General features: G+C 44.3%; 1 protein-coding gene across 3 annotated transcripts; it reads left to right on the top strand.

Annotated features, from left to right (window-relative positions):
* Positions 1 to 817: 817 nt before the first annotated feature.
* LOC119383670 (uncharacterized) lies at positions 818 to 21,883 on the top strand. Of its 3 annotated transcripts, none has more exons than XR_005181698.1 (4): positions 818 to 897; positions 9,410 to 9,532; positions 20,506 to 20,614; positions 21,736 to 21,883. XR_005181698.1 is itself a non-coding variant. In XM_037651948.2 (4 exons), the coding sequence occupies exons 1-4, from the start codon at positions 1,542 to 1,544 to the stop codon at positions 21,764 to 21,766; spliced, it is 303 nt and encodes a 100-aa protein (XP_037507876.1). In that variant the 5' UTR covers positions 1,349 to 1,541; the 3' UTR covers positions 21,767 to 21,883. The 3 variants fall into 3 exon arrangements, 2 of the variants coding, with proteins under 2 accessions (XP_037507876.1, XP_037507875.1); XM_037651948.2 differs by lacking the exon at positions 818 to 897 and adding an exon at positions 1,349 to 1,593 and having other exon boundaries at positions 21,748 to 21,883; XM_037651947.2 differs by lacking the exon at positions 818 to 897 and adding an exon at positions 1,351 to 1,593.
* The last annotated feature ends 5,227 nt before the right edge of the window (positions 21,884 to 27,110 follow it).

Below are 27,110 nucleotides of genomic sequence, written 5' to 3'. Positions count from 1 at the left end.
ATCGCATTTAGATTCTAATTACTACGAATAGCACCTCCTATACTTTCTTTGGCATTATTGTCTGTTAGGTCTCATTAATATTGTTACTTATTCTAAAAAATCGAGAATTCGAGAAGTTTTCGAGACTACAATTTGCTTGCAGTATTGCATGCTATTTATATATTCCTCTTTATAAATTATTCTTTCGAATGCTATCGCAATAAATAAAAATATATTATTAGAGGTAGGGGAGGTAGGCTCAGTGACAAATTCAGCGACATTGGCTGTTTACGCTTTTAATTTGTTCCATACCTGGAGGTATTCCTTAGTATAGATAATCATGAAATGGTAATATCATTGAAGTGTACATTATGATTTAATGTGCCACAATATAGAAATGCTCAGGTTGCATTCCAAAAGGAAAAGCACGGCGATGCCAACACATTTACTTCGTTTAACACGCTACAGGTGTAGACGTCCATTACACCCCATCGTTCACATAAGAAATACATAATGGGGTCCTAACCAACGTAAAATGCTTGCTATATTTGTTGGACAACACCATAATTGTTAAAACGAAGCCTCAAGAAAATGCATCGCGATGCCAAAGAAAAAGCCAGCTCGAAAACGGGACAGAAAATTATACCAGTGTAAGAACAATGGACAATGTAGCGCCCGGTACAAATGACGTGTACATTATCACTTTTACATGCCTATTCTTATTCAAGAAGACCGATTCCCAAACCTTAAAAACAAAGCTAAGCTATTTACAGAATCTGGCAGCCACCGGTGCCTATTATATTAAAATCAATAGAGCCTTTATTTAACTCGGCAAATAGCAGAACCTGTAAACCGTATGCAAATGTGCCTGGAATCGTTTCACGTTTATGTTGTGTATTTTAGCGCTTGAAATTATCAGTGAGTAAGGCTACGTTTCATACCCGTTGCAGTCATTGAGCAAGTATCTAGGTACAGTGCTGAAGTGCCTGCTGTAATGTGTGTGTGTGTGTTTATATTGTCCTGCTAGACACGTTGCAAGAACTAAGAGCGTACGCACATCCCAAAATGATGGACAAAACACAATGAGAACAGGCAAAATCGCCTCTTCGCCGCTTTTGGTAGCGACGCAAAGGATAACAACATAATCTGCGGTTCCCTGTGTAACGTCAAAGGGAGTAATTGCAATAGCCAGTTACGTTTAAAATACAATGAAGAACAATAAGCAAGAAGAGCGTAGAATGGTTAGTCTGCTGCTGCAGTTTACTCTACAATGAAGTCGAGATATCTCTTCTACGCTCTTTTTTAAAGAATTCATGGCCTCTGTTTTTTTCTTCGTTTGTATTATAAGACTCAACACTGTGCATTGAACAAATCTTTCATTCGCTTTGTCTGCTCCCCAGCATGGAAATTATGACAACTTTTCTTACTGATAATAGGTCTGAAAATGCATAGTGATATGTTACAGCAAAGATCCTAAAACCAACCAAAGGATTCTGGCAATAGATTTTCGGCCACAATTTTAATCTGCCAGCAAAACAGAAAATCGGATTTTCTTTCCGGTCATGGTATTGATATTTTTACTTCTCGCTGGGTCTTTTGCTTCAAATGTTGCAGGTGAGTAGAATATCTTCCTTAATTGCAAAATCAGACAAGTAACGTCGGTGCGTTTTTGTAAATTCTCGGAGTTCTCATAAACTTACGCATGCAGCATTAACTACGGTAAAACTTGACCATGGTAAACATGTTTAGTCGTAGGCAACGCCGACTGCAGTCCACTGGTGTTGCACGGGCTTTCCTATTCATGGTTCACGGGTTACCCCATCCGTGCAGCAAGCCACGGGTACTTTTTCTTGAGTTCACGCGTTGCTGTTCGCTAGAGGCTTTTTGCATGGGCCTCTTTCGCGATTTGAATTTATGTGTGATATAAAACGAAGCACCTGACATCTTCAAAGTCTCAGTAAGAGTGCGCCGCGTCTTTTCACAAACAGATTATCTTACATGGCGTGTGCATATTCTTACTTGTCCATAACGCTTCTTCATGTTGTCACGCTTCAAGCGCTCTCACTTTGTGAAGGAACTGCCACGCTGGAACGCTACGTCCTAGCCGTCGTCGCGCGAGTACGGTTATTCGCCTGTGCAAAGAGTGACTGACGTTGAGTCTTGCCGTGAACTTGGTGCAAAGGCGAGTGCTTCGGCTACTCGAGTGAAACCTGTCAAATTGTCATCTCGAATGCATATCAGGCACTTCTTTTTCACGTAAGGCCAACTCATACAGTTTTGGGAACTTATCTGCAAAGCACCAGCGCTTCACTCAGAAGATGTACTGTTTGTTATTTTGAGCCTTATAGTGATAGGTTATAGCCAATCAAGGTTGCCAATTTCGATTGGTCATCTCAGGCAAATTGTTGGGTGAACACGTCATGGCACCTTTAAGCTCATCGCTTTTTCGCTAACGGCATAAAATGTGACCTTGTAAATTCCACACTTCATATTTAATTACCTATTTATGCTTACACGTAAGACTGTGAATTTAGGACCGACGGGAAATCGCGCATGAAAGCGCTATTGCATGTGCAAACCACACGCAGTCTTGGGCTGCGCAATACTACCGACCAACTAAAAAATATTGCCTCGCAGTTTTTTTGCGTATAACATATACTGACAGCTGTAAGAGAGTGCTAGCAACTCCCTTCGCGGGATTGAACGGTCGTCCGATATTTAACTCTCTTTTCAGCAGTGCTGAGAACACTCTGCGGTGCAGAGTTTTTGTCAGACCGGGGGAAGCATAGGAAAACCTCAGATGATGACGAGTTCACACGAACGCGATATCTATGAAGATACACCAATTTCGAAAGCTTTAGCTTCCGCTAAGTGCGTTAGATACGCCGCAAGTACCTTCTTCGAATAGCAAATACAGTGACCACATTCTGAGATGATCGCGAACGGCGATAGGGTCGCCTTGCGTGACATATATTCTGACAAGTCCACTGAATCCACTGCTTTGCCACAACGTCATCATTGCACTGGCCCTTGGCAATATAGAACATCTCACAACGCAAGAATGAGCGCACTTAATCAGCGCAGAGGGACCCGAGTGTCGCGATTTTCCAGTGTACTGGCTTCTATGAAGTGGCTTGGTTCTGGCGACTTCAAAGATAAGAGGCGTTGAAAGCCCTTTCAACGTTACTTGTGCAATTCTCTAAAGCGCAACAACAAAGCACTGAATTTTCGGAGCTACCATCTATGCCACTTAAATGCAAGAAAATTGCCACCACCAGGTGATGATGAGGTGTGTTAGGTTTAGTTCAGTCAAGAGCACCGCCGTGCAGCGTGACGTCGACGGAAATACCATATGACACCATCACTTCTCCGGTTTTGCTCAATAGCCAATCATCGCGCACCAAAGGCTACAATTTGGCGAGTGTCGCCTCTCGCAGCCACCTCAGAATACGGCCGCAGATCTCAAAGGCCACGCTGTTGTTCGCTAGAATCTGAAACGTAATGGATTCCTCAAAAGATACAGGTCAAAGTATATTCGAATATTTTTTTTTTCTGGAATAGCACCACATATAGAGGTCGACATCTACTCGTGCTCGACATATTTTTGGGTAAGTGTGGTACTTGATTCAATACTTGGAATTCCAGGCCATTCAGCCAGATATTCATTTGCATGTGTTTAACCTCTTCGTCAAAAATGTCGTCCTCCGCTATGCTGCATCAGATGGCGTCATCATGAACCGTGGCAGAGCATACACAGCGCACGTCCTTCGTGGCATCATGCAAACGAGTGGTAGCATACACCTTACGTGTGTGCTACCACTGCGTACGCTCCATATAAAAATGCTAGTACGCAGCAGCATACGATACCAGGCTTTCTTTCTATATACACGTCTCTAGGGATCACAAAAATTAGGACGAAGCGCTCGCATGCGTCATTCTTTCCTATGCCACTTCTCTCCACGAAACCTCTGGGTTTACACTTGTTCATCTCGTTTACGGTCTCGTTCAGCGAACCCACAACGCACGAAGCAAGAACCACACAACTCGGTTTATGGCCTCGATATCACCACAATGATAAACGTGATCCTCCAAGCGAATGAATATGAAATGACCACCCAGATAAAGACGTCGTATCTCAGCGTGCCGAAGAAACGCGAATGCTTGTGCGGATAGAATTTTCTCTCGACAGTGTGAGGATGCTTACAAATACAGCCTTTGAGCGCAGCCATAACATTCAAGCCGGTTGATCACGCATGGGTTTGGACCCCTATATGTCAACGTGGTTTCTTAGGATAATTATCATGCGGCTCTTTTGAACTCTACGTAGTTCAGCATCGCCTAGGTGAAGCCCACTACAAAGTTGTTTCAGCGGAAACCTCATACAACTCTCGTAGACCACGATTCCCTGACATTGTTAACGCCACCAGATGAAGCCGTATCACTCGCCCCTACTGCAAGTTATGAACATTGCGGCGCTGCCCCTGATCTTACGTCCATTGCATTTCTCTCTCTTTTCTTTTTTTACATGCGAAGCAGCATTTGCGCTGGGCTTTGTCTGTAGTTCCATTGACGACCGTCCCCTTTCTAAAACCTTCCATAGCCATCTGTAACATATTGAGCGCGCGCTCGCGTCAAGGAGAAGTCTTCTGCGTCTTGTTCTTCGACCGCCTTGATGATGATACGTGCAGAGCACTTCAGGGGCCCGGGCTGCCGTATGCTGTCCTATCTTCGCGTAACGCAGACAAAACCACGTGTGCTGGCACGCTCTAGCGCGTTCGGGCCTGTGTAAGGGACTGGGTAAGACGCTGTGGCATCTCCCATTTACACTCTCAGTAATCACGTGATGGCATCGCGGAACGAGATTCTGCAGACGCGCGAGGAACCCGCGTGGAGTGCTCCAACAAGAGTTCGCGACGAGTAACAGCAGCAGCAACTACAGTGAATTCACGGTGTGCTCCACATGCAAGGACGCGTTAACATCGGGCAAGGTGCCCGTAATGAACGGAACCTTAAGTCGACCTATGCGCTCCTTCGGATCCCCACATGGTTCCCTTTAGTGGGAGATGGTGCAATTTTTTTTATTTCCCCTGTGCTATTTAGAAAGGCTAAACTATGTAGCTTTAGTTTCAGCATTCTTTCCTACCACGGAATCGAGACGATGCCTCTTTTTAGTGTGAGAGCGCTTCTAGCGACCCTACCGAGATTTCGCGTATGTTATGAAAGAATAAAAGGCTCCACACGGGCTCACCAGGCGAATTCGATGTGACCGATGCCCTGGCCAGGCGTTCCTTGGCGCTGTGATGCTTGTAGACGTTTACTTCCGCCAGTCGCTCCTGTCGCGTTTCTACTTTCTTCGAGATTCGAACTACGTTTGGCGTTGTAAGCGGCCCTCGAATGTGTGTTTCGAACAATACTATATTGATTGGCGCAACGAAGCCGTTTATCATTATTTGCGGCAGGGAGGACACAATGCCGGCATCTACAGTTACGTTGCAGGAGTTGGATGAAGAAGTTAGGAACTGCTGTTTTCAAAATTAATCAGAATTATTGCCTTGAACATGTAGTGCTGTGTGATCTTGGAATTGTTTGCTCCAATTATGGCAGAAGTTTTCATGTCATTTCCCAATAAATAAATATGAGAAACTGCGCGCATTCAATTCCGGCCCCAGTGCTCGCATTTCGATGTGGATGAAATACTAAGACCCATGCACTATACGATATCAATCCATGCTAAAGGAGTCAAGGTGGCTGAAATTATCCGGCGTCCTGCATTATGGTGAGCCTCATAATAATATCGTGGTTTTCCTAAGTTAAACTTTCGAAATTGTTGCGTTTTTTTCATACTAAAACTTGTTGCGCGCGCTGTTTCTCTCTACACTCTTTAAAAAATGGAGTGACCCTCTCTCCTTTAAGGGAGAAACGGCGATGTCCCCAATGTTCGTCTTCAAATGGAGAAACCGTTCCTCCCTTTTCAATGGAGAAACCGTCAAAATCAAGATGGCTGACGCCAAGCCAGTGAAGCGAGCAATAGATTTAGGCCTAGCGAGTGCATCGATTCTGGACTGATAAAGAGTATGCGGCACTGGCAATCACAAAAAACGGTCCCGTTGAGCTAAATATCGAACGCTATGACAATAAAATCAAGCAGACAAACCTGTAGTGATGAAAACCTCGAGAAACAGAACGACGGAACTCGTACGTTTCGCTCGGCCAGCGAGACGGCGTTCACTTTAAAAGAGACGGATACTGCAAAGGGGCTCTCACCCGGAGACTGTACGTTAGGCTTGCTGTCTTTATTTGTCGAAGCGTCACACGGTGTAGCGACGTTATCCACGCGTTTGTGCCTCGAAAATGTACATTCTGTAGCATCAAAACAGTCCCGCCGCAGCAGAGCATAGTTTCGATAGATATATGTTCAACTTCATAGGTGGAGCTGTGAGAGTGCCACGGCCTTGAAGTAGGTGGTAGCTGGCGCCATCTAGAGGGATTAACCAATACTAATCAAAAAAGTTGTTTCTGACTGAGACGGCATACGTTGATACTGCACACGGCATTTCGGGGAGGTAGGCCCATTCATAGATTACTCAAGGACACCGGAAAGTTGACACAGCTTTTATTAATACGCACACGTTCACTAGACAGACACATAGTACGCACATTGAATTCAATACATACACAATTCAATCGCATGTATAAAACCTACAACACGAACAATTCACTACAGACGCATACGTACAAACGGTTACACATACCCAAATTCTGGAGTGGAAGCTCTCGCAACGCCTTGCCAGCAATAGTGAAGCCAGCTTTTGCCCACCAAAAAGCTCGGAAACATGCTCTTTTCTGGTGGTGCTTACTTAAAGATCAAGTGGCTTTGATCGGTTAGTGTAAACACTACGTTAATTATAAAATAAAAGATCGTTGTTGCCGACAAAAGTAACCCTTCTAGAGCAGTATTGATGGTTGATCTCTAATAAAATTTGCCATGACATTGAGGCTTATTTGCGAAAACTAGTAACACAAAGACACACATGGAGCAGTATCTGACCCCTAAAAGTTGCCATATTAAACTCGTCTGGCGTGCGACGAAAACGCTCGCTTTCCTTCGCCAAACGCCGATGGGTTATCGTGCCCCTACTAAGATGGCGGGCGCAGCCGCCATCTTGTGGTGGGCACGGCTTCACTCTTGCGCAATAGTCTAGTCGCCACTCCAGCATTCTTTTGTTTAACCTCCTTGCACATACCACTCTATGAAGCGCTGGCCCTTATATAGTCACTGAATTATAGTGGACCATGGTAGCACAGAGATGCGCCATTTTTCTTCAACTCTTTACGATTTCATGGCTGCGTCACAATATACGCCGACATTATTAAATAGTAGCTATGGCTTAGCCAAGCGCACCAATTAATCTAAAGTCGCATAATAATGAACAATATAATTACAGAGTTGATTAAGTTAGTGCGAAAACGACCATATTGAGAGCCGTTCATACCATTCCGACGACATTTTGAAGTAGCGCCATCTTCCGACAGCGGCCACAGATGAAATTTCTCTCTCTGATTTCTTTATTTTCAATAGTTACTGTGGGAGGGCGCAACATCGGCAACATGCAGTTCAGATTCTGTCGCCTTCGTCGCGTCGACTTCCTTGAGTGGTTTGGCGTTGACATCTCTTCACATTCTATTTATACGTTGACCACAAGTATGACGATGGGTCATGGATTCGTTCAACTGCTAGCCCTTCAATGACAATGCTTCTGATGCGGTGCGGCCGTCTCATTTGTGTATACGTACGTTACAACGCGGGTCGTGCGAAGAAACAAGACAAGATGGCCTCGCACCGGACGGTGGTCTTTCCACAGCGATGTCAGTGGCTCTTGGCGTCGCGGCACCTCGATTACTTGAGTAGAGAAAGTGGCGCTACACCGCGAGAATTATGGAAAAGAACGCTACTCACACTACGTGTTCTGTAATATTTCAGTACGCTGTACCTTTATGCTGCTCTGCTACTGTTACGTCACGGTATTCGCCTGGCGTGTGAAATTGTGGTCATTGTGCGACAGCTGTGTAGTTGTCGTTGTGGCGGTGGTTTGTCTTGCGTTAGATTTGGAATACTCTTTTCACAAAGGTGAGTGAGAGTGTTAGGGATTACCCACTGTGCACAGCTGTCATTAGAAGCGCATTTTGTGCTGAGTTTCGCACGCCAAAGCAAAATCCTGAGAACGAGAGATGCATATTGCACGCGTGCATAAGTCCGTCCTAATTTTCAGTGATGGCATGTGTATTCCAAAACGCATGTGATTTAGAATTTTGGCTTAATTGACAGAAGTCATTGACCTATTTTTCAGATATGTGCAATTATGATGCAGGTTAACGTTAAAATGCGGCCACGGCGGCCACATTTCAATAGGGGCGAAAGGCAAAGAACACCCATGTGCTTATGTTCGGGTGCACGTTAAAGAACCCTAGTTGATCGAAATTAATCCGTAGTCCCACACTACGGCGTGCCTCATAATCATATGGTGGTTTCGACACGTGAAACTCCAGGAATTATATGTTATCGTACTTTCACGCATGCACTGTCCAGTGGTATCACGTTTGCTAAAATGTTGTAAAAATTAACATTCATGCGTCTTTATGTTGCTTGTTGTATTGATAAGTGTTATAAGTGCTGTGTGAAACTAAAAACGCGTGCTCTAGCCAAGAATGTTAACGCCGAAAAAAATTGAATTATTGGTGTACAGTTTAAGGTGTTCATTAAAACAAGACTGTTTTGTGAAGCGGGACTTACTGTATTTATGACAAGCAGATCGTGCGCAAACGTATACAAACAACACGAGACACACGGAAGTATGCGGCGCATCGCGCACACGCCGAGCCTATAAAGAAAAAAAAAAGAAAAAAAAACGCGACACACGTTACTCAACACATAGAACAAAAAGAATGAACGTCACTCGTGTGTTGCTCGCATCAATCCTAGGTACAAGTAATTGCACGCTACTGGCCGAGATCGGTAGCACTGGATAGTCTGGTCTGAGGCTGCCGAGTGAGCGCGAAAGGGCATCTGCTCTCCGCAGCACGGAATCAACGGAATCACGATTTAACTCGGCGTGCGCATGCGCGCGCGCGCAAGTCACGTGGTTGAGGAGAAAAGTTTCTCCCTTGGCGCTTGCCGCAAGAGGAGAAAGTCGCGGCTCCGAAGGAGGAACAGAGCTCTTTGCTCCATTCTCGCTCCCCTTTCTTTTTTTAGAGTGTAATTTAGTATTCAGTTCCGTCAATATACCATTACCACGTAGCAAGAGCCACGGAAATATTGCCCACTAAGATTATTGTGGGCTATTGTTGCTGCTAGCTGACGATCTCGAGGGTACTCTAAAACATTTAATTATTGAGAATGTCTGTGTAGAAGTAATGTGATTGGCTTTTTCAGAGGCATTCAAAAAAGGGACATGTCATACTACTGGATACGGATGCATGCCATTTAATCAATGCATGGCAAAGTATTGGGCGGCTCGCAGTGCCTGTGGATTAGGTTCCGTTTGCTGCAACCTGGGTCAGTTTTTCTTATTTTTTACTATAATTCACTAACATTTACCTTGTGAAGCGGTATACATGAATATAGAGCCTTACATATATTTGTGTTTACCTTAGCACTGTGAACATGCCACCGTATGATGAACAATAACCTTATTGAAAAATGACATTGCACTAAAATAGCTCTTTGTGTAATAACAACAGACGAAAAATAAAAACCAAAGGAAAGAACATGTTAATTTATTGTACAATCTATGAGCAACGGTAGACACGTGGCAGGTTGCATTTATTGTACTGGTGGAGCACATTCAATGACTGAAAAAAAATGTGAATAAAATGACTGGTCCCTCCGACATAGGAAGTGGTATAACGGGAAACTGAGAAGTGTCTTCAGAGGAGGACAGTTGATTGTTTGTAGGTTACTGATGCATGACAGCCGGAGCAATGTCTGTTGGCGTTTGGCAGCTACAGCAAAGTTGTACGTACATGCACTCACACTGACGCCTGGTGGCACATCTCTATCCCGAAGATCATGACTAACGTTTGTGGTAGCTGAAGTAGTTAGCATTCACACGGACACAATACATGCGGAATCCCGCGCAAAGATGGCATCAATGAACACATAACACTGGTACTCGGTATGCACTCATTCACAGCTTAGTGAATTGACGAGAGAGGGGCGAATGTGTGCGCTCCCCAGTAATAGGGTAATGCACGGCTGCGCTCATGCACGTACCACACATCGCTTCAGAAACGCGAGAGACAGAATTCGTAGAATGAGCCATGAACGCAGGAAGGCCTTTCGCTTCCCTCTGGTGTCTCTCTTGGTGCACCCAAAGCGTCCGTTGCGCCCAAACTACCAAAACGCTCCCTGTCGGCGCTAGTTAGTGTCTTGATGCAGTACTTAGCTTCACCGGTCCCAGGTGGCGACACCGCCTCCCGCTAACCAGGATCATTGTGAAAGGAAGAAGGTCTGATACAGGCGCGTTTGTGAAGCCTCATGCGTGTTCGCCGCTATTGCAGTCAGTAGAGCACCTGTACCTATTGTCTGCGACCGAGAGATCGTGGCTTCGACTGCCAAATCAAAGAATCATTTTCTTATAGCTTTTGTCATCTGTTCATGTGCATTTTACCGATGTCATATCCGTGACAGAAATAATCTCATTGAAGTCTTGGTGGACACTGGTATAAGACAACATTTTCGTGTTCAAGTATTGAGCTTCCTGGGTATCGCATTAGAATTAGTTCCTAGGGCAAGCTCCCGGTGGGATGTGCGCACAAATTCAAAGTCGCGCTGATAAAACCTTCAATAATCAGTTGTCTTGCGTTCTCTGGTAATTTGTTTTTTTTCTACTTCTGTTTTGCATGCATTGAAAACAGCCCCACATTAACTAACAAGCATTAACCTAAAATGCCAACTACTTCGAATTTCGCCTAGTTTTTTGTTAATTTTTGAGACCTCGATGAACTTAGCGACCTTAAGTGCTTTGGTAAACACAGAATATGGATGAATGAGCGATCTATGTTGACGAGGAAACAATGATCTCAGTATATTGAAATATAGGACCCCAGGTAGTCTCTTTATATTCTGTGATCTCAATGGCAATGCGAAATTGAAGTAATGTAGAAGTGTCGAAACTAAAAAAATGGCACCAGATTCAACGCGGCCTTTTGAAACGCACGCACAGTGAAGCTTCGTTTTCAAGACTATCGAAGTCGTTCGTGGCCGGCTTGTTGGTTCGCTTATTCCAGCCGTGGTTGTCCTGCACTTTGCTCTGCACCTGTTGTTCTGAGAGGTTCTGTTTAGGTCCCAGGTTGACAGACTCTAATGTACATTTGAACGAAAGCCGCTTTGAAGAAACTCGAAGAGGTAAGCTGACTCTCGCCGCAATCGCATTCGTGTACCTCTTGTGCTCTTGTACACGAAGATGAGAGCGGCCGCGAGCTGCCAAAGACCAGGGAAGCAGCAGAATGCATTTACCTCCTTTCTGAGAAAATCGTACGAAGTTCCTTGCAACATTAGGCTAAATGCTGAAAGATGCCAATTTTCTTTTTCATGTAACTCCTTTAGTGGCGTCTTTTACGTCTGAGCGTGACTCCAAACGATGACGGACCCTCACCCTCATCACCAGAGGCCAACGTTCTGCCAGCGCGTACCGGCTTCTCCTCAAAAGCCGCGAGGAAACTACTACAATACAAAGACGTTAAACAACACTACGCGCTACTAAGAAGTGTCATATTTGTTCACAAAACACGTATTGATAAAACGTTTAACCCCGACTAACCTCGCCATGACGAAAAAGAAACTAGAAACCTTAAACAGCACCTCACGAAGAAACGCTATCTCTGCTCCTTGTAAACTAATCGAAGCACGGCTAATGCGCCCAGGAGCCCCGCCCATTCCCTCCCGGATGATATGAAACGGTTTTGTAATATCCGTCTGAGATTTTCTATTGCTTCTGTAAAACACCACCGTTCTTTTGGAATAGGGGCTGGCATCCTCCCTCATTGCATTTCTTGGAGTGCATAGACTGGGGGCGAAAGGCATATCAATGAAAAAGCTGTTGTGTTCCTGTTAGCCATAATTCCATATTTCGTTAGCCGTAGTTTCCTCACGAATTTCAATTACGAATCAAAACCCTCTCGCCCAAGTTTTCATTGTGCTGCTCCTCCTACATATATATTTTGCTTGTTGGCGATAAATGAGTGAATGGGTGTACTGGAATGAGTGTACTGGAACAACTGTATGCCTTTTCTTTAGGGAATAAGTGCTGCGATCTGTTTTATATGCACCAGTATATAAATAATGTGCGGTTGATTCCTCTGTCATGGAGATCGGTATAACACGAAAGTGAAATACGGTTTTTTGCACAAGAAGAATAACTTGTACAGGTGCGTGCACTTCTACCTGAACACCGCCCTGTGCGGCCAGAGCTCCGCGGAGCGCCTGTCACGGGCGCTTGGGGCGTCGTCTGCTAGTTTTGCAGTTCCGGTGTGGCTTGGAGATTTTACTAATGCGCGGGCAAAGGATTATTATTTGCGAGATCGCATCCAGAAAAGAAAGAAAACACTAGGAGCAAAAGCTGGAAGGAACAAGGCGCAGTCGCTGCGCTTCTCGAGAACCGTGCCAGATTCTCGATTTGCATACGCATAGCAAGAGCGAAGTAAGCTTCCCCGCAAAACAGCAATTAGCGGAGCCGCCGCGCTTCAGCAGGTGACGCCGCGAAGGCCCCACCAACAGCTGCTACTGCGCTTGCGCGCTAGTATCCCAAGCGTCCGCGAGAGGCGCTTCGCGAAGAGCTGGCCGCACGGTGCGGCGTTAGAGGTGAAAGTGGACGCCTTTATATATTTTTATCAGTATTTGGTCGATATGTCACGGTTTGACGTAGATGTACCCATGTTGACGCCTGGTGGAGCCTCTCCATCACAACCACTAACTTCAATGACCATGACCAATCCCCGCAGCATGGTCGTTTATCACCTCATCAACATCATTGAAGAAATTCGGGTGGAGGAATACCTTTCATTTGTCGCGCGAGATAGTGTGGGTGAGCGGCGTCCTACTGGCCGGTTGCTGCTTCGACGAAGGTACGATCATTTCGGTCCAGCTCCAGTTGGGTTGCAACGTGCCCAGCTTCAGCAACGCGAGAGGGCGACATCGTAGCTCGAGCCCTGAACGTGCGAAGGCCTCCAATCCCGCTTGCGTGTCTTTCGCCAAAGCGTTCGCATGCGTGTCATTCGCACATCGACATCGTTGTATATAAGTAGACACAGGAGGAGGTCCCGTAGTTACAAACTGAAATGGGACCTGCTGTGCACGATAACATGGTAAATAATACAATAAAAATGGCAATACGTAGATTTATTGCCGACAAAAGCTAATTTTATGCAAGAAAGAACTAACCCAAAACCAGAGTTACCAATGCATTGAACAAAATACAGGCCTAGTCAATGTGAGCTGGTCAATCAGAGTTAGGAGGACAGGGTGGGTGATATTTTCAAAATGAATAAACAGTAATGCAGTATACAAGATATTAAAAAAGTGCAATAAGCAAATAACAGAAAGTCTCGGAAAAGGATACAAAAGTTCGGGAAGATAAGAAAAGAGACAAAATGCATTACAAAAAAAAACACCTAGAGCAGTGAAGAACCAGAGTTAGGCGAATCTAACAGAAAGTGCTTGAGTTCGCATCGAAACCTATGAGCATTTATAATTTTAAAGGAGATGGTAGTGAATTCCAAAAAGCAAGCGCTGCAAAATGTAAAGTCTGCTTGCCGTAGTTGGTGCGAACGATGGGTAAAATAAAATTATTGTTACTTGCAAATCTAGTATTATTAGTATTAACGAGGAATGTCTTTGGCATTATGGAAACAGGAATATTATTTTGTAGTGCCTTATAAACAAGAATGGCGAGGTTATATTTATGAAGATCGGGCACACCTAAAATGTTATGAGAATGCAGTAATTGGCTGGCGTTAACACAACGTGATCAAAACGTTATTAGATGAATAGCTCGGTTTTGAATGGCTTGTAGTGATGTCAGGCGACTGTTGTACGTGTTGCCCCATGATTGAATGCTGTAGTTAATATGTGAATGAACGAAAGCATAATAAAGCGATATGAGAATAGAAAAAGAGAAATGAAATCGAGTTTTCATAAGAACGCGTATACCATAAGCCATTTGTTTTTTTTTCACATTAGACACATGAAGATGAAATTTAAGGTGGCGATCAAGTTCCACCCCTAAAAATGTACCATGATCAGCTGGGGAGATGATTTGATTGATGATAAAAATGAATTGAGAAGGATCAAAAGAACGTTGATGCGAAGTATAGATGACGAAATTGGTCTTATTATGGTTATTTGCAGCTTGTTATGTTCACACCACGTGCAGATTTTCAAAAGATCTTCATTTAGCTTACATGTTAGCGTGGATATGGAGTGGTTAGAATTAAATATCGTCATGTCGTCAGCATATAGAATACACTTGGATGAGGAGAGGCTAGTCGGCAAATCTTTAGTATAAATTAAGAAGAGAAGAGGACCTAATATAGACCCCTGCGGTACACCTATGTTAGTAGTTGCTTCTTTAGAATAAGATCCAGATATATCAACGACTTGTGTTCTATTCTCTAAATAACTGCGGATAAGGAGCAAAGGCGGACCTGTTATATCAATAGCTTCGAGTTTTGCGAAAAGAATGGGGTGATTAATAGTGTCGAAGGCCTTAGACAGGTCTATGAATAAGGATGCTGCAAATTCACCTGGATAAATCGCCTTTTTAAGGTAATCGGTAAGTGTTATAAGAGCTAGATTTGTTGAAAATCCGGAGCGAAAACCGAACTGATAGGGGGAAAGAATATTGAATTTATTTAAATATTTTGTAATCCGCTTCTCGATTATTTTTTCGATAATTTTATTTAAAAATGGGAGAACCCAAATGAGTCTATAATTCTGTAACAGTGCACGATCACCTTTTTTGAAAACAGGTACGACGCGACCGCGTTTGAGTTCACGAGGGAAAACACCCGATTTAAGAACGAGGTTGATGATAGATGAAAGAACGTGAGCAATATGTTCTGCAATTATTTTAATGTGGTCAGCTTTCATATTATCAAGGCCAGCACTCGTGGCTTTAGGGGCCTTAATTATCGAAATTACTTCATCAGGAGTAGTCGGAAAAAGGAAAAATGAGTGAGGTAGGCGGTGTAAAGACATTTTACAACATGAAGCGGACCCAGAGGCATTAATAAAGAAGGCATCAGAAAAGGCATTAGCAATATGTAGCGCATTGCTGTATATCATGTTGTTATGAACAATTCTCGATATAGCATACTGGTTGCTGCGGTTAAGATACGAATTTACAATTACCCATTTCTTCTTAGCATTATTACCACATTGAGCAAGCTTTATTTCGTTATAATTTCTCTTCGCACTCCTCAGCAGAGCCGAAAGCGAATTTGAAAATTTCTTATAACGGGCTAGTAACTTAGTATTGAAATGTTTTTTTTTTGTATAAAAGTGTTCTAGAGACCGCATAGCTGTCAAAAGGCCATCTATAAGCCATGGGTTTTGAGGTGATGCTATCTTTTTTCTGCATTTTTGTTTGTGAGTATGGGAGTTGAAATACGATGAAATCGTAGCTAAAATCTGTGAAAGGATTTTTGAGGATCATTGCATGACAAAACTTCCGACCAGTCAGTTTTAGATAGGGTATCAATGAGCATTTGTTTGTCAAGTGTGAATTTGTAATAAGTAGCGTTCCTTAAAGACGATTGATTTTAAAAGCGTAGTACGATAGGGTAATGATCAGTAATATCAGTATTGACAATTACTGCATCCGGTTGGTCAAATAAGTTTGATAATGCATGATCAATCAAGGTGCCATCATTATTGGTAGGACAGCGCGTAGGGAGAGTAATCAAACATTCGTACCCATAGCTATGAAACGTACTAGAATAATGACCAGAATTAGGTGAAGTAGTACCCAAGAGGTTAATGTTGATATCTCCCAATATTATTACGTGAATGTAATTAAGTGGATGTAAACGCTGCCTAATTCGTCGACGAGTCGCCACATACGGCGGCTCGTCGAGGAATTAGGCAGCGTTTACATTCACTTGATTACATTCACGAAAAGCAAACCACGTAACTACGTCGTCATTGAATCGATTCACCGCCTACACCGAATTCCACCAAGAGCCTCGCTACTGAACTACCGAAACGCTCATTATCGGCGTTAGTTAGTGTCATGACATGGCCTCCGAGATTCGGGGTGCCGCATGTGGACGATGGTACCGTCCCTGCCGACTAAGAGCGCAGTGAGCGGGGAGATTGCGTGAGAGAAATAAGACTCGTTTATGAACCTTCGCGCACGTATGCCGGTAGCACAGTGGGTAGACTGTCCGGCACTTACCGTCGCAGAACAATAGGCAATTGTTTTGGCTCCCAGGTCAACCACGTAAACGTAAACTTTTTCTGAGTTTTTGTTTGCTATCTGTTCGCATGCAATTTTCCGGCGTCACTGTCATTGCGGAAGTGACGTCAGCGAAATTTCGTTGGGCGCCGGCATAAAGCGATTTCGTGTAAAAACAACAATGCAGTATACAATGAAGCAACCACCAACGTACAAACAAGTACAGTTAACAATATCAGCGCCATCGTGTCAGTGCAGTTACGCTATTTCTTTGAAAGCCAACATCCCTGCTGTGAACCCCGCAAACTCAAGATAAGCAGCGTTGCACTGCCAAGCTTGAGACACATCTCTTGCATGAGCAACGTGGAGAATTATCCCTTTTTCTTTTACCGCGTACGCATTGTGCAGACAGGAAGAGCCCTGAACAAACGCCTCACCAATCACCTAAACAGAATCACAGAAGCGACCCTCTCGTCTATGGCCGGTCATTGTATTAGGCACAGCTGTGAAGCGTAGTTCCAGAAAATATATACAGGGCGACGCAGCTATCACGCAGCATGATTTTAAAAAAAGAGAAACCTCGTTACGCGATGTCCACCTAGTGCATATTGTTTCCAGTATACTGTTGTAGCCACTAATCATTTTTGTTAATGAAGCTTAGTTAATTATTCCTAATTATGTCTACAGTAAAACCTCGGTGATACGACCACGGCTCGTACGAATTTCGGGGTGATACGAACTTTTCTGTGCATGGTCCCGGCCAAGGCCCATTAGCCTGTAATGTATTGCAGTACGGTTGTTGCGAACCGATTTTCCCCCCACGACGTTTGATACGAACGTACGCTAGCGCACAGGTGCGAACAGGTGCTCCGCGCTGTCGTGGAAGGCGCGGCTGTGACGCGCGGGCGCGGGCATGCGCGCTGCGCGACCATCAACGGTGCGTCGTTGCCTCTGAGATAGTGCGCGCGAATCTTGAAGGCCTTCACGCGCCTTTGCGTTTAGATTACAGATGACGTAGACGTCGCGTTTATTATTTTTTCCCCGACACGTTGACGCGTGCTGCTCTGCTTGCGGCAGCAGCGTCTTTGTACTGTGTTAACAAGTCCCGGTCACGTCGATGCAAGCCATGTCCACTGAAACTTGGGGTGTGGGTCCGTCATGAAAGTGCCATGAGAGGTGGACGAAGACCCCAAGAGACAAAGCGGACGGTCTTGGCGATGAAGCTAGGCCTCGCAACATACGCGCACACCTGCCAACACTCCAATTTGCACGGGAGACTGCCGAATTTTGAGCAAACCTACCTATTGTGCGGGCACGGTTATAAAGCTCCCGAAAAGCACCCCCAACACCACCGCGAGAAGAAAATAACAGCATCAAAGGACAGTGATTCTAAAACTTGCTTTCCTTCATCTATCGCGTGCAAAGTGCTTCTTAAGTCACTTTCGCAGCGGTACTCTGTTGTCATGCAGAAAAGCGTAGTAAGATTAGGAAGGAGCTACTAGGGGTCACGGATCACAACAAATCTGGTTCATTAAGTACACACGCGCGCATGAACCGTATATTTACCAGTACAAGTATGATCGTTGACGTCAAAAAACTTTACTGGCAATCATTCAGAGCTGTTCATGGCGTCGCTGCGGCCCTGAGAAACACTGAATCAAAGCGCATGCCAACTTTCTTTTGTCGCATACTAATTTTCCATGTTTTATGGTGATACGAATTTCGGATGATACGAATATTTTTGGTCACTCCGCGAGATTCGTATCACCGAGGTTTTTATAACTCGACAAATAGTTACCTAATGATTAAAATGTCAATGATACATTCGTAGGCATGTTCAAATGACATCTTACTGCGCTATTTTCAACAACCTCATTATTGCGTGCTCACTTTTTTGGCTAATAGAGAAAGCCCGCGAAATCTCAAAATTGACATGTGACTAGAGTGGAGCGTGCGTCAGACGCAGCACCCTTAAACAGGCTCACTGTGAGGTAGCAAGTTATGACTACGCTCCCCCTTTTTGTGGTTGGGACCACAGTCACATGTTAATTTTTATATTTCGTGGGCTTTCTTTCTCAGACGGAAAAAATGAGCACGTAATTACTATGCAGACGGCAGCGCAGTTAGATGTCATTTGAGCATCCCTACACATTCCTCATTGACATTTTATTGATTAGTTGAGTACTTGTCGAGTTATAAACATAATTAGGGCTAAAGAACTAGACCTTTATAAAGGAACACTTCGTAGTGGCTACTACATCATTATGGGAACTATATGCACTAGGCGTGCCTCGCGTATCGACGTTCCTCTTCTTTTTCAGTCGTGCTGCGTGATAGCTGGAACGCCCTGTATGATTGAAAATATGTGCGTAGGCGAGCCTTCACCGGCCCTAATGACAATGAAGCTGCCTTCTTGGCTGCGTAGCGGATACGTTAAGAGGTATCTTAGTGCGTTATGGTCGTTTGTAGGATAAGGATATGAAAGCTTTTGGGCATAGTGAGCGCGTGGGAGTAGCAGCTTGGCCAAGTCTGTGTAAAATGCTGATGCGGATTGTATGAAAAATGTTTGCTGATAGCCAGAGCATAACACTTTCGCTTCGTGTTTGATCTTCGTCTCTTTGCTTTCTGCGCTGCACTAGTTAGGAAGGGCAAAGCAGGTCTTTAACGTTACTTCGAACAGCGGTGCCGCCAACAGCAGCAGTTGGGGGGGGGGGGGGGGTAGTGCTGCATGTCATGCGTTGGCTTTAATGACGGTGACAGCAGAGTAATCACCACAGCCAGCCCGCACCACGACTGACGGCGGTCAGTGGCTTCCTAGAAAAAGGCACATCGCTTGCCCTACCTTGGAGCAAGTCATCTTGATCCGCTAGGATATGCCTGGCGCACCCTCTCCTTCAACGATGGTTCTGCCCGAAATGCATGCGAAAAATACGTTATTAGCACACTGTAAGAGGCCATACGATCCTACATTCCCAAGCAAAGGACCTCACTAACGAGAAGCCGGGCCGTGAGCATTCAGGCACGCCCAACCACTGCACGTCGCCATGCATGTGTTCCTAATTCTTTTCGCCTTTTACAAATTTCAGTGCAAACAGAAGCACGTCATTAACCAAGTTCTCCCACACATATACATTCAGGCCTAGGTACACTCTAAATAGCAATCGTATTATAATTACTGGGGTTTTACGTGCCAAAACCAAGATGTAATTCTGAGGGACGTCGTGACGAGGAACTGCGAATTTATTACGACTATTATTGAAGCAGCGCAAAAGCACGAAGCCGTAAAGAACAGAGTGGACACGACGTCGTCTTTACGTCTTCATGTTTTTGCGCTGCTTCAATGATGCAAGTATTCCAAATAGCCCAACTTTCCATTCGGTTGTAATTACGACCACCTGGACTTCTCTAACCTGCTCATTGCTCTAAGTGCACGGGTGGTCTTTGCATTTCGACCCCATCTGAATTCGGCCGCCATGGCCGGGAACCCAACCCGCGCCCTCGAGCTTTGCAGCGCGACACCTTACATGTTAAGCTACCACTGTGGGTCACATTCTACATACTACATAATGAGTTAACGAAATAAGATAATCCGAAAGAACTTAATATAAGGAAGAGCGGTATACTTGCCTGACAGACTATTAGTTACTTGCGAATGCCCCCATGCTACAAAGTTTTTGACACCGTAACAAATAACAGTTCGCTGTAACCATCGCAGCACAGGCGAATACTGTGTCACCTGAAGTTGTCAGTAAATATATATTCATACCTGAATCGTTAAGTTTGGTAACGTTATATATTATTTTGCATTTTAAAGAATTGGTAACGTCATGAATGTAGATTCTTTTTTTCGTATAGGGAATTTCTCGGAACGTGCTAAGCAAATTTTCTAAGTAGGAAATTCTTCAGAATCAGTGGAGAATATGCTGACGAAAGCGAGTGAGAGAAAAATAAGACAGTGTACGCACTATCGCAGTCTACTTCACTGACAAATGGTAATGCTAACAACTGTTCATAATAATCTCACCACCTCGACCTTTTTTCTAATGCACTGTTCTTTTGTTTCCATCTGATGCAGGAAAGAAGAATGCGTGCTTGTTGGCTGGAGGAATGTGCAAGCGACATTGCAGAACTCCTATGAAGCACATCAAATGCTCTAAGCTGAGGATATGCTGCTCCATGGAACCGTAATGAAATGTTGTCTCTCCACTCTGAATATATTTTCGAAGCTACGGCACAAAATTCTATTAGCCATTTTGCCGGATATCTTATACTGCAAATGGAAAAAAAATCTAATGCCAGAACTGGCAAAACAAATTTTTGGAAATGCGCAAAATGGTCCTAACTAGAATATTGACGATGCTGCCAATACAGAACTTAGATAAAAAGGAAAACAGAACCGCGAATATAACGAAACCAGAACACAACTTAGTTACATCTAAAGACTAGTAAGAAAAACAAATATTTAAACATAGCGCGTGAGATTCGTAAGTGTCCTACCCATGAACAAGCCCACAAACTGGCAGATGCCCGCAAAGCAACCATGTCATACCTGTACACTGTTAGAGAACATCGATGAACAGCAAAATATATGTCATAAAGGACAGTATTGATTGCGTGCAATATATTTCTTGCGATTATCACGCAAAGGTAAAAGAAACATTTTGAAATGTATGTGACAACAAACAAGCTAGGCATCTGTGCAGACGAATCGGCATTGCTTGCTCTAAACGCTCATTACGATAGTTCTTAACATCCTGATGCGCAATGTGGATTTAAAATGCACTTAGTGGGTAAAACAGCCAAGTTCATTTGTTTCCTCGTTTGCGAGTGATTATTTATCTTCCTAAAGCAGACGCACACTTGTAAAAACATAGCTAGGGTACGTGTACAACAGCAACGCTATTTCGTATTTAAATTCGGCGATTTTTACACAATGAATAAATAAACCTTGTTCTAAGCACAAAGAATACATTGTGTGTACCGCCCCTAGAAATCTGTCCGCCGCACTGTCCCTTATTTCAATATAGAAGCGTCAGCAATGTAATAAGAAGTATATCTAACGTTTCACTGAATTCACGCGTAATATAATCTGTTGTGTTTTTCTGCGTTCAATATATATATATATATATATATATATATATATATATATATATATATATATATATATATATATATATATATACATAGGGCGGCCTAGAACTTATTTTATTGATAGTCAAGTCAGCATGTATTGTTGGCTAAGAAGGTTTATTGGTTCATTTTTTTTATTTAGATTTTTGTGTATGTATGTATTTATTTATTTCAGGATATCTTACAGACCCCACGGGTACCATTGAATAAGGGTGTCACTGAAGATCTAAGAATAACAAGAAGACGACTCACGAGAGATACAACGCAATTAAAAAACGTTCATACCAAGAACTGTGAAAAATAAATATGGTAATGAAATTCTATTACTCAGACCTGTATCAGTTACGGAAGAAGTAAACGCTTGTGATTACATACATTTCACTATAAAAGTAATCGATTATGACTATAATGAGAGCCTCAGAAAATGTAATCGAAAAATTGAACGAGTGACGCAATACTTCTACGTCACTTTTAGGCAAGTTCGTTATTAAGGTAGCACGTATATACAGATAGAGCCTTGCGTAAATAGCGAGTCTCCCAGTAAACAGAGCGAGAAAAATCGGTACCCGCATGTACTTACCTCAAATGGACGTTTAAACATCAAGAGGCGCTTTGCAATTTGGCACGCGAATTTGAGGTGTGACCCGGCAGGTACCTATAATTATGTCTCAATTTGCCGGCTGCCTCGTTATTTAGGCCACGCTATAGTTTAAATCGGTTTTCCGCATTTATACACTTCACGTCTTCTTTCTCCCCTACATCTGTTTCAATTTCAGCAGCAGATGTCTCTCCAAGCTTACGTGGTTCATTTTCCCAGATTTCCTCTTGAAGACGTCCGCGGGAACGCTAAAGACGTTTTCCCCGGACGCACTGGAGGATATAGTGGTGTTGTGTTACACGAACACTTTGCGCATCAGTTTATAATCGGGCAGTGCTTGAATGCATACGTCCGTGTTGTCAAGGAAACTATTATCCGGAAATCAACACAAAAACAAAACTCGCTCGTTACAACACTCTCGCGCACATTTTCCGTACCGCGATTCCTGTCAAAAAGACAGTAACTGCACTGGCTCACAAAATTGAGGACACTGATAGCGAAGACGTCATGGTGCGGAAAATCCCGATTTGGAAGAGTGAACAGAGCCAACCCTAGAGCCCGCCACAGAAGCACCTATATTAGTACGACCACTTCGCCTGCAGCATTCCCAAGAGCGCTGAAGACAACCGGCTTGTCTTAGTGGAGACATTAATGTCCCACACGGAGCCTGAGGCTGCCACAAGACCAAGAAACGGTACACGTTCATCTCGACTCCGCAAAGCAACACGGCTTGACGCTGGGGAATGACTCGCTCCAACCCACACAAGTGGACAACAGCGTTTCGAGGAACACTAATCCTGACCTCACGTTCATTAGATGCGTGCGAAAGGCAACGTGGACAGGACTCATAGGCACTCTCGGGAGCGATCACCACGGCATTCAAATCGAGGTAGCACAGGCTCACCGTTCGCCCAAGACAGAAAAAACACTCACTTCCACGAACTGAATCATGACGAGTGGGAGGAACTGTGGGTATCTTACGGGTGAGTAACAGTACGTCGCCCTAGCGTTGACCCATATATTGTAAATTGAGTGACATAAAGCGACATTATGAGTTCACGACAAATCTAGGTCCTATGGCCCATAATGTCTACGTTGAAGTCGTTGACTAGTATAAAGTGCTGGTGCTTGTAGATGTTTTATAATATTCTTTCCCAATTATGATTGATGTTCGTCTTTCGTCTATTTTAAGCCTTTAAACACGAAAGTGTTTTATGCCGGGGTCCACCAAGACTTCAGTGACGTATTTCCGTCACCGAAATGACGTTGAAAAAATATACACGATCAGATGCAAAGAAAAAAATTGGCCGCGTATCTGCGTGCTTCGCTGCAAATGTCGTGTAAAGACGATAGAAGAGGCGCTGTGTGAGATATGGACGCCATCTGGCAATACGTCGGGAAACATGAGTGCTGTGTTGCGTGCTGGTAGTCCCGGCGCAGCAGCAGGCGAAGACCGGCGGTGACCAACGCGACCGGCGGGGACGCCAGCCAGCCCGAAAACGCGGTTTGGCGCGAAGTGCTGAAGCAGAGAAACGTCCGCACTCAACGAGTACTCTCCACACACTCTTTTATTTACACGTCGCCTGGGTAAAACAGGAACGCCAGAGCGGCGCCCACAACCGGCAGCCTGAAGGCAGCCCACAACGCTGCTTTTTCATTTTTTAAATATTTTGTTTGTACCTTCTTGGCCTTCTCAAAACTAAAGTTTTTCAACACCAACCCATGGCATTCGTACAGCGCAATAGAGAACCGAAACCGAAACACAACAATGAGCTCGTGCGAAGGGCACGAAGGAAGGCAAATTTCAGCGCAGTCGCATTTTCAGCTTTGTTGAAACAGCGCTCACTAGACGACGACGAAGTAAAAGAAGGCACAGGACAGGCAGCGCCTGTCCTGTGCCTTCTTTTACTTCGTCGTCGTCTAGTGAGCGCTGTTTCAACAAAGATGAACGCATACCAACTCGCTCAAGCTTCCATTCTTATGCATTTTCAGCGCAGCTTAAGAAACTAGGGTCCTTAAAATTACGTATGTATGCAGTTTCTATTAAAGGAACACGCCACCTAATACTTACCTTGTGATGTTGCACCTCAGATGTGCATGATATTTACTTTTTGATCGACAACGTTCACAAGTATGAACAGCCATACCAGTTCAAGACGGCTGGCCCCTGTGCAAGTGGTTAAACTTTGGCCGAGTGGCTGAATCGATGGACGTGCCGACAAACAGAAAGACAGACAGACAGAAAGACAGACCAAAATTTCTGCGTTTAAGTTCCCCAAGAAAGACTATCGTCTTTAAAAAGGGTTCCGTCAACGGGTATCGAACTCACGACCGCTCGTTCCGCAACAGATGCCGGGCATGCTATCCAATGCGCCACGGTCGAAGACTCGAGAGGCTTTACAAACGCGCCTTTTATATCTACCACTCTCCCGGTCGACGGGGTGGTGTTGCCCTCTGGGAGCGGTAAGGTAAAAAATTCGTCATTACTGTGGCCTCCGCAATTAGTACCTGCAACGCGTTACACGTCTGTACCATGCGGCGCGTTTTCAATAGAAGTTCAATTTTGTCCATGCCTTAACACACCGCGAGGTGGCGATCTTAGCCCAAGCATCGTAAAAGCGTCGGCCTCGCGCAGAATCACGCTAATCCAAACCAAAAATAGCTCTGCGACGCGCGCTTGCCTCACCTGGCTGTTACACCGCTTTCCCCGCTCACGCGCTCGCCCCGAGAAAAAGGCTACCGGGGCGTCACGACGCGCTTTGCATTTCCCTCTAGTCCGGCCGTGGTGTTCAATCACATTTTAACATGCCGCGGGATGGCGACCAAATTCTGCGTGTAATATGCGACACTCTTCTGGCTATCACACCTCGTTCTCTGATTACGCTTTCTCCGTTAACTACTACAGCTACCACAAGGGTTTGTTTATTCATTTACATGGACGTTAATCGTCGGGATGGAGATGTACCACAAATCATCAAAGCGGGCACATCCACGGTAAACGGTGCTATAGCTGCCAGACATCAATATACAATGTGCAAATTCTCTTATATCAATGTACAGTAAAGATTCAGCTACTTCTGTAAGGGCACGCTTTGCTTTCGTGTTATCTAATTTCTATGACGGAGAAATCAACCATTCACATGGATATACATTTATTTCGACTACAGCAACGGTTTCCTATATACCGTGACACCGTACAGTGAGAACTGACGACAAAGCTAGGTCGTGAGGTCCATATTTTGTACGTTGAAGTCGCCGACTAGTATAAAGGGTTTGTGCTTGCAGGCGTTTTATAGTGTTTCGTCACAATTATGATTGATATTAGTCTATTGGTAAAACCACGCATCTCCACGAAGTCCACGAGTGGTCGAGTAGGTGTGCAAGCAAGCACACCGATATGTATGGACAGACCTCGGCCTTAAAGGTGCTGCGCCCATAAAACGTTAAATGTCTGTGCTTAATATCTGCACTAAGTATAAATTAGAATAATCAGCACGGTGGCCTCTCAGATTAGCTCTGGCCAAGCGCCTTACAACACCGCGGCCGGACCTAATCGCCGAGGCCACGTGTATAATGATCATGGTCCGCCTGCACATTCTAGCGCGTTGCACGGTCGACGCGCGCCCTCTTCGTCCTCTTATTAATCGTCTGCTCGCTCCCCGAGCACGTGCGCCCGGCTGTTTAGCAAATTGGCTGGTCGGTATACCTAGTTAATTAAGCCAGGTTATGCTAAGACCGAGCAAATTAAACATCTTATTAAGACCACGCAAATGAAGCCGTGTAAAACCAAGACTAAGGTAATTAAGAATGTGCTAATTAGGACAATGTTACTTTGTGACGTGCTAATTTTAACCAAGGTAATTAGGGCCCTGATCACTAAGACCGCGGTAATTGGTAACATGATTATTAGGCTTATGCTAATAAGCAGATACTAATTAAACAATGTTAATTAAGTCAGAGTAATTAATGGCGTGTTAACTAAAGCAGCAGCCATTAAGACATAACTACTCAATGTAATGTTAAAACACCTAGCTAATTAACATCATCAAAATTGAGGCCGAACTGACGTGGTCTTTACTCCGAAGCATACCGAGCAGACTGAGTAGACAAGCCACGTAAACAGCTGGAAGAAGGTAGGTGATCACGAGCTCCTCTAATGGCTCCAGCTTTGCACAAGTAGTGCAAGCTGACCAAATTATTTTATATGCAAAGAAGCTGCTGTTTAGCGTCCACCGCCTGAAACGCTTGACAGGCACACCGGCACTATGACAGTCGCGATTTTAACTGAAGCCTTTGCAGTTTGTACCCGATTTTGCGCGTCAATCACTTGGATTGACATATGCCCGCTGCGAAGATCGGATCCGCCCATTGCGTTTGCTCTTGCCGAGGATGATTGCTCAAGCCGCCGCGCTAGCGAGTATCACGATTAATCTAAGAGCTTAATGACACAGACTATGCACACACGCACGAAGAACTAAAGGTTATATCATCACGTGGATATGATGTATCGCATTCAATGTCACCACGGTCACTACGTACCACTCACAGACGTGAAGCAAGCGCCCCTGGCCCCTGCGGGCATTTGCGGCGAGAAATTGTTACTATTTACTTGTTTGTGTATATATATATATATATATATATATATATATATATATATATATATATATATATATATATATATATATGCACACACATACATGTTAGCATATATAATAGTGTAAATGGTAATATTTACTTGACGCCATGCTCGTTGTCGTAGCCGTTTTTATCAACGCTATCGCGCGATTCACACTGTTCCTACGATGACCGCCGTAGTGCGAGCTCGGAGCAAACTCGTGTTCCCGAGATAGTCGAGCCATGCTGCATGGCACCCCTGCACCGGAAAATTGTTTCAACACATGGTGAAGGAGCGGCTCGCCACACATCCATAGGAAAATAGTCACAGCCTCAAC

This window comes from Rhipicephalus sanguineus, chromosome 2 (genome assembly GCF_013339695.2).
Source record: "Rhipicephalus sanguineus isolate Rsan-2018 chromosome 2, BIME_Rsan_1.4, whole genome shotgun sequence".
Taxonomy (NCBI): Eukaryota; Metazoa; Arthropoda; class Arachnida; order Ixodida; family Ixodidae; genus Rhipicephalus; species Rhipicephalus sanguineus.
Note: the sequence above shows the minus strand (reverse complement) of the source record. Positions and strands in the feature narration are given on the sequence as shown.

Excerpts from the sequence above, each read along its gene's own strand:
- LOC119383670 (XM_037651947.2), top strand. The coding sequence starts at position 1,542 with ATGGTATTGATATTTTTACTTCTCGCTGGGTCTTTTGCTTCAAATGTT. Across the intron at positions 1,594-9,409 it reads TTTTGCTTCAAATGTTGCAG|AGGCATTCAAAAAAGGGACA; the intron begins GTGAGTAGAATA and ends TGGCTTTTTCAG. Across the intron at positions 9,533-20,505 it reads TTCCGTTTGCTGCAACCTGG|GAAAGAAGAATGCGTGCTTG; the intron begins GTCAGTTTTTCT and ends CATCTGATGCAG.